Source organism: Phaenicophaeus curvirostris, chromosome 3 (assembly GCF_032191515.1).
Source record: "Phaenicophaeus curvirostris isolate KB17595 chromosome 3, BPBGC_Pcur_1.0, whole genome shotgun sequence".
NCBI lineage: Eukaryota > Metazoa > Chordata > Aves > Cuculiformes > Cuculidae > Phaenicophaeus > Phaenicophaeus curvirostris.
This window is the reverse complement of record NC_091394.1, coordinates 68,826,550-68,834,424: the sequence shown is the minus strand read 5'-3', so window position 1 is coordinate 68,834,424 and position 7,875 is coordinate 68,826,550. Positions and strand designations below refer to the sequence as shown.

Genomic DNA, 7,875 nt, shown 5'->3' with positions numbered 1-7,875 from the left:
ATCCCCATCCCCATCCCCCCCCCCAGCTCTCCCCTCTCGGCTTTCCCACGGCCGGCGGCGGCGCCTCCCGTCTCGCGCCCGCGGGGGGGCCGGTGTCGGGGCGGGGGGGGCGGGGCGGGGCGCTCCGGGCGGCGATTGGCTGCGGCGGCTGCCCGGCGGCCAATGGGGGCGGCGGGGCCTGGCGCGCGCCCCCCTGCCGGTCCGTCCGTCCGCCCGGCGGCCCGCGGCGCGCGGGGCTGTGCGCGCGGGGCTGTGCGCGCGGGGCTGTGCGCGCGGCGCCGCCATGGGGGACGCGGGCCCGGGGCGAGCGCCGCCCGCCCGCCGCCTCCCCGCCGGCCGCCCGCGCCCCCACGCCAAGCGGCCGCACCCCGAGTACAGCTCGTCCGACAGCGAGGAGCTGGACGAAGCCGTCGAGGTGGAGAAGGAGAGCGCGGACGAGAACGGGTGAGCCGCGGGCGGCGTCGGGCGCCCCTTCCCGCCCCCGCCGAGCCCCGCAACCCCGCGTCCCCCCGCGGTGACCGGTGACGCCCCCCCCCCCCCTCCGCCTCCCCTCTCCCCGCAGGAACCTGAGCTCGGCCGCCGGCTCCGCGTCTCCCTGCGCCGCCTCGCAGATCCTGGCCAGGAAGAGGCGCCGAGGGGTGAGTGCTCCCGGGCGGCCGCGGCGGCCCCGGCCCGGCCCGCAGCCCCCTCACCCCCCGCTTCTTTCCGCCCTAGATCATCGAGAAGCGCCGCCGCGACCGCATCAACAACAGCCTCTCCGAGCTGCGCAGGCTGGTGCCCAGCGCCTTCGAGAAGCAGGTAGCGCCCGGGGACCCCCGCGCCGCCTCCCGCCGACCCCCTCCTCGGTCGTAGAATCGTAGGATGCTCGGCTCCGAAGGGACCGCGAACGTCATCTGGTTCCGACTTAAAGATCGCCTAGTGACGTCTCTTGTTCTGCCTTCAAACTTCTCCTTTTCCCCTTCTCTCCTAGGGATCAGCCAAGCTGGAAAAAGCAGAGATTCTTCAGATGACTGTTGACCACCTGAAGATGCTGCATACGGCAGGAGGGAAAGGTGAGGTTTGGTGCCCGTCAGTGGGTTGGCAGCTCCGCGGAGAGGCTGCCAAGAGAGGAGTGTGTTCCCCAGAGTTGGCTGTGCGTTCCATAGGATTCGGTGTGCATTCCCTAGCATTCCGTGCACCATGTGCTGTGGGAGCACTGGGAGAAAGTGAAGGGAAACTCTTGCTTCTGTTTCATCCAGAATCTGGGACTTTCTTCTACTTGGAAAAGATTTGTGGCGTCGGCAGCACTGAAACACTTCACAGCGCTAGCTCTGGGTTCTAGAAGGGAGTGACTGCAAGTCTCTCTAGCAGTGTGTCAGCCCTGGGAAGGGAATTGGCTTTTGGCACCTTTCAGCAAAGTTTTTGTTGCTGTCAGCTGTTTGTTTCTCTAACTTTCTGAAAGTTCAGAACAGAAACTAGGAAGAAAATACAGGATGAAGAGTATTAGCACTCTTAGGAAAAAAATTATGTTGCTTGCAGAACTCCCTTCTGATAAGTTAAGACTTGTGTTTCTAATGAATTTCACTGCACTGTGGTTTTGTCTGCACTGGGGAGACATGAAAAGAACAAAAGTACTTTCCTCCAGTGGCAGTGTGCAATTTCAGTTTAAAAATGGCAGTCTGTGACTGGTCTTGGGACTTGCAGCATCACAGCACAGATATAAAGAAAAGCTTGTTAGACAAAAAAAGGGGAGGAAAAAAAAAGCTTGGCAGCTAATCTGTGGCTGGGAATACTAACCACATCCAAGTGAAATATGCTTATAGGGGAGGGTGGAGCGGGAAGGCTATGTGTATACAATGACTAGAAAACAACATCTTGAAACTCCATTCTTTGTTCTGTTCTCTTAGGTTATTTTGATGCTCATGCTTTGGCTATGGACTATCGGAGTCTAGGGTTTCGAGAGTGCCTGGCTGAAGTTGCTCGATACCTTAGTATTATAGAGGGTCTGGATGCCTCTGATCCTCTGCGAGTTCGACTTGTGTCTCATCTCAATAACTATGCCTCTCAACGGGAAGCAGCAAGTAGTGCACACACTGGCATTGGACACATTCCTTGGGGCACTGCCTTTGGACATCACCCTCACATATCTCACCCGTTGCTGCTGGCTCAAAACGGGCATGGTAATACCAGTACTACGGCATCTTCCACAGAACCGCATCACCAGACCAGAATTGCGGCCCCACATGCTGAGACTTCCTCACTCAGAGTGCCCCCAAATGGCAGCGTTGGACCAGTGCTCCCCATGGTCACATCTACTACCAAACTTTCTCCTCCTCTTCTCTCCTCCATGGCATCTCTGTCTGCGTTCCCTTTTTCGTTCGGCTCCTTCCATCTGCTGTCCCCCAACGTGCTGAGCCCATCGGCACCAACACAGTCAGCAACCCTTGGCAAACCGTACAGACCCTGGGGGACTGAGATTGGAGCCTTTTAAGAACTAACTGTTTAGTCAGGGTGGGGAAGCCTACAAACCTAGCTGAGCTGGGTTATGCCACGCTTAAAGTTGAAGTTCTTAATAACTGGGACAAAGGTACAGCTTCACCTTAACTAAGTTTGTCTAAAAACTGCCTCTGAATTTTTTGTTTTGTTTTCATTTTTGTATTAGCATTTTTTTTTAAAATAGTTGCTGAAGTTGTCCAAAAATAAAATTACAATAGTGGTTGTTAACACTTGTGTTAGATCTGTGCCAAGCATTTAAATCACTTTTGTAAACAGTTTTGTTTCAAATGTTTCATTTCTCCTAAGTATGTAAGACCGTCTTTTTATGAAAAGATCTCACCTACTATTGTTAGCAACGGCCTAGTTTAGTTATTAATTTTTCCAAGACCACTCTTCTCAGCGTTAACAAGCTGTGTTTTTGATAGTATTTTGAGATTGAAATTTTCTATAAAAATTACTCTTTTTGTAAACTATATTTGAGTCTTATATTTCTGAACAAAGCGTTGACAAATCAGATGGACCAGCTTGTCCAGCTTTATCTTAGAGCCCAATTTCTATTCCTTCTGCAGCGGTTTGATACATTTGGTGGTTTATCCTAGTCCCTAGTGGATGTTCACTCACATCACAGAACCACTGTGCTATTTCTTCTACCAAAAGGAGCAGGATGTGCTTTAGAGTAAACTCTGTAGAGTGGGAAGGGTCCAAAAGCCAAAGTACACGCTATATTGGTGATGAGTTTAGTTGTTGGGGAAGTGAAGGGAAAAGGTAAGTTGTCACTTGCAGTACTCTTCCAGCCTGAGCTGGGCATATGCATGGTCATTTCATAGGGCCAGATTCTACTTTTGAGTTACAGTGGAGCAGTTGATCTATTATCCTGTATTCTCGGATAACTGGGATCAGACTCTTTCCCTCTGTAAACTTCAAATTTGCACCTGAAATGACTAACACTGGTATTTAAATAGCAAATGGAATGGTACAGTGGAAAGCCGTTGAGTGAACAGCCTTGTTGCTTAACAGATGTATCCTAACCGTTTAATTTTTCTATTGTGTTTTAAATGCAGTTCAGTTCTACTCCTCATTTTGTAAGGGCTCTGCTGCATTCTTGTGTGTGTGAGAGTGTGTGCGTGTACATGTATAGTTCGGCTGATTTCATGAGAATCTTAATCTGAAGAGGTCTATCTAGTGAGTTCCACTGGATGGGGTTTGACTGCTCTTGTATTTCTGTTGTGGCTAAATAAAGGAGAAAGAACAAAGTATTTTAAATGACATGCTTGTCTGATATATATCAGCGGAGAATTCTGTGCCTCTGAGTATCATGGGAGGTGTTGAACAATTGCCACTTAATCCTGTTGCGGTTATTTACTTTTTTTCTCAGATATGGCATACTTAGCTATATGAGCTGAGTACGTAAAGAACTGCAATGCCTCAGAATAACAGTCAAGGAAAGGAAAACGTAGGATGCATTTCGCATGTCACATTTACTTGCTTGGCAGCATGTAGGCAGGCAGCGAAGACACCAGGGTTACTGCTAAAGAAGAGGTTAAAGCTGCAGTGCAACTGAATGTTCTTATTAATTTGTATTAGTATTAAAAAGTGATCATCTTTACAAATGCAGAATCCTTTCCTGACTAACTCATGAAATCTTTATCTGACCTATAGATCTGTAACATAAAGTTTTGTACCTAAGTTTGGATTAGCTCACGTTCGGTGCCTTAGTGCAGAATCTACCTAAGGTTTCCAACTGATCCTGTGTTTGTTACTGAGCGGTATTGACTAGTGCCTTACACTTTTTCTTGAAGTAACAACCTGACAGGCTTATGCGTAGGTAGAAGGTTTTCTCCAGATGTGATCTGTCCTAACTGCAAATATCTACCTGCAGAACACCGACAACTTTTCCTGGAAGTATCTCGCTTCTTTTCTGTGCAATTGAATTTATAGTACACTTGTGTTGGTAAATGGCACATCCTTGTCTGGATTTAGCTCTGCCAGAACAGCAGAAAGAGCTCGGCCCTGTGGGAAATGAGACCTTTGTTTAAAGAGGGGCTCTTGGGCCAATTAGGGAGTGGCATTGATGAGAGGCTTTCTCGGAAGGATTGCCATGAGGCTGGAAAGAGGGGGAGGGCGTTCAAGTGCATAACCTTGTTTTACCTTCCTCCCTGGGCTATAGCGGAGCATTGCTAGAAATGAGACGCAAAACACCGTGAGAGATAGACATATGTAGGTGTTACTGAGGAGAGACTGTAGAGCATGGTATTTTGTGTAGAAACATGAAATAACAGGCTGTAAAATTCCAAAGCCAGTTTCCTTTTCACAGTGTGTATTGTGTCCTGTTTAATTGTGCTCTGCCCTGTCCCTAATAAGTTTTTATACCAAATTAACAGCTCCCACCTAGAAGACTGCTATAGTGCATGCAACTATTCTTTAGATCTTTTAATAAATGGCAATGCTTCTCAGCTTTTTATTGGTTATTTCATTGACATTCAAATGACTTTGCCTGCCTCTAAATAGCTGGCTCTTTTGTGTAGAAAGACCCCTATAATTATTTTTGTCCCACTGCCCTACTCCTGAACAGACCTCAGAAGCAGAAAGTGCAATAAAAGTTTATCTGCTCGTATTTGTCTCTGTATCCACTGTCTTCTCTTTCCATTGCTAATAGCAAAGGTATTAATGAAAAGTACTAATTTTATTAAACTTTTGCAGTGTCTATATTAATTTTTAGAGACTCAAAATCTACCGATTGTTATTGTAGAAATAGGTGAACTATACTCTAAGAACTCACAAAAACTAATAATTCAAATGGGAAAAGCATGGTCCAGAAGTTGAAGCAGCAGGGTTGCAAGTGCAGGTCTGTATTACTACTAGTGCTACTAAATTAGTAAAGCATGCTTGGCAATCACTTAATCCAGATCTGTTTCATCAGCTGTGAAAAAGGGATGGCAGTGCTCGTTCTCCTTTCATCAAGAGACAGTGGGAGTTGGAAATTTTCTGTATGAACAACAAATGCTATTTTTTCTCAGAAATTGCAATTCTGAGACATTCTGCTACTTTTCTGTCCTGCAGGATGCTAGGTTCCCATAGACAAACTGAGGAAGGCAAAATAAGATTGCTCCTATAGATGACAGATATCTCCTGAGGACAGAACATTTACTTGTTTACCCTATTGCAAAAGAGCAATTCAGGAGCACGAGCTTAACTGGAGGGATGACAGAGAAGAAAGGAAATACATATGTGACTTGATCCCATGAACCCCCAACTACCTTCAGTTGCTCTGGATGAACTGTGTCTGTCCGGAAATCCTCAGGCTAAAGCTTTGTGTGGGATGTAAGATGATGCAGTATTTCATATAAGCTAATATTATCTTCCTTTATCAAGGAAGCTGAATTTGAGTGCAGAAGGAATTTAAGAGGCTGGTAAATACTGTAGAAAACCATTCTGTGGAAATCTGTTCTGTGCTTTGGCGTAAAGGAATAGCTCAGGAAAATGACATGTTTTAGCTTTTGGAAAGAAGCTGTCAGTAGTTCTTAGGACAGTTTCTGTTCACTGCTCCTGTCTTAACACTAGTAGCATGACAGAGTTTATTAGGATCATGCTGAAACCCCCCTGAATCCTGGCTATTGCTCTCTTCACTCGCACATCAGCATGTGAGTCCCCAGGTGACAGGAGCCTTCCTAGACTATTGCATAGTTGTGGGAAACCTGCCAGTTTTTCTTTTTTTTCCCAAGCAACAAACAAGCCCAAGTGAGCCCAGATAAACTGAAATCCTTCTTCCTGTTTTATATTGTGGTGCATATTCACAAGTGCGTCTTGCCAGAAACTCCCACTTCGGAGCTGAAATTCCCACTCTATGTGGAGCTGAAACGGTTGCAGTGAAAAATGTGGAGATTACGGGCTTTGAACTGGAAGGCAACAAAAATTATTTACAAAGCCCTTTTCTGAATCCTTACATGAAAGGCTGCAGAGATGGGCTGTGGTACTTGTGACTCAGGACGCTAAGGCATGAATATGTCAATGTATTAACCAGCCTACCCGACCTTGTAGAGCAGTGTGCACTTTGCCTGTAACCGAATGCCTGTCTCTCTACTTGCCCAGCTTATAAATAAAAATTACAGTCCCTTTCTTCTGGAGCCAGAGATGCAGGCATTGACTCATGCTTGCAATATAGGAGCTTGACTGCAGTAATAAGTGTTGAAACGCCAATGCTTAGTAAGATACTGACACTTGTAGGTTTCTTTTGGGAGTTGGCAGAGTTCATTTGGTGAAAGCTTTTATTAAAGAGGTGCTCGAGTATTGTATGTTGTTCTCTCTCATCCCACACAGTTTTTTCTCGGGCAAATTCTGCTAATTTTTCCTGCAGCTGGAAGGAGTGGACCAAACTGCCTTGCTTTGACCTGTGCTGTGCAGCCTGCCCAAGCCTTCCCGACAGAGCAGACTTCATGGACAGAGGTTCTTTTCCAGCTGCTTTTTCTTTTTTTATTCAATACATCACAGAACACAGCTGCATAATACAGGAGGGGCTTATTTAAATGCTCAAAACAGGTGAGCACTAGAGGCTTATTGAGCCCATTATGTTGCTTGGACCTTTTCAGAGTCTTTTATCAGGCTGCTTTCCTCAGGACAAGCCTCCTGGAAAGGAAGTCAAGGGTAGCTGGAGCCAGCTCTGCACACCTTCTGCACACCTTCTGCACTCTGGCTCATTGAGGCAGCCTCAGCACCCGCAGACCTCTGCAGACCACTCTTTTTGTCTCTGCATTGGGAAGACTTCCTGGAGATTTTCAGGTGATTTGTATTTCTCTGAGGTGCAGACAGTAGTTAACAGGTTAAACACTGACAGTATGTGCGTTTCTCTGGTTTGCTCTGCTTTCACAGAAGAAAGGATGTTGGAGTAGAAAAGCTGGTGGAACAGCCCTGTGAGAGAATGGGAGGGAGAGAGCAGGAAGGAAGGCTGATGTGTAGGATCAGAGGAAAACTGAGCCTGTGAACAGATGAATGAAGAGATGCATTGTTTGCATTGCCTGTTGCAAAGATACGGAAGCAGGTGATGTCAGATGACAAAATAAGCTGTGTGCGAGTATGTAGCGGATTCAGAGTGGGGAAGGTAGTACTCCTAGTATTCCTAATTTTGCTCAGGAAGCCAGAATCAGATGAGCAACATGCAAAGATAGAGGCACATATTTTAAAACCAGTAAGATGCTGAAACTAAAGTGTGTGAATGTCTTCATCAAATTTGATGGGTCATCTCACTGGCTAGGGAGCAACCAAGGCTCAGATGGACTATTGCTGACCTTAAGAATGCATCACAGCATGAGTTACTGGTTGCGTTTGTACAACCTGATCAAGTGAGCATAGGGAGGTCAAGGAATTAAAGCACAGTCTGTGCATGAAAGGGGGCTTGTGACCCAA

The 7,875-nt window shown here is 46.9% G+C and overlaps 1 protein-coding gene across 1 annotated transcript; it reads left to right on the top strand.

The window, feature by feature from the left end:
• The first annotated feature begins 283 nt into the window (after window positions 1-283).
• Window positions 284-3,738, top strand: HEY1 (hes related family bHLH transcription factor with YRPW motif 1). Its single transcript, XM_069853178.1, has 5 exons — window positions 284-444; window positions 563-638; window positions 715-798; window positions 971-1,052; window positions 1,887-3,738. Exons 1-5 carry the CDS (start codon window positions 284-286, stop codon window positions 2,468-2,470), a joined length of 987 nt encoding a protein of 328 aa, XP_069709279.1. The 3' UTR covers window positions 2,471-3,738.
• Window positions 3,739-7,875: the final 4,137 nt, after the last annotated feature.

Bases quoted from the DNA above. Each gene is read 5' to 3' on its own strand.
- HEY1 (XM_069853178.1), top strand. From the start codon at position 284: ATGGGGGACGCGGGCCCGGGGCGAGCGCCGCCCGCCCGCCGCCTCCCC. The intron at 639-714 runs GTGAGTGCTCCC...TTTCCGCCCTAG, and splicing joins CCAGGAAGAGGCGCCGAGGG to ATCATCGAGAAGCGCCGCCG. The intron at 799-970 runs GTAGCGCCCGGG...CTTCTCTCCTAG, and splicing joins CCAGCGCCTTCGAGAAGCAG to GGATCAGCCAAGCTGGAAAA.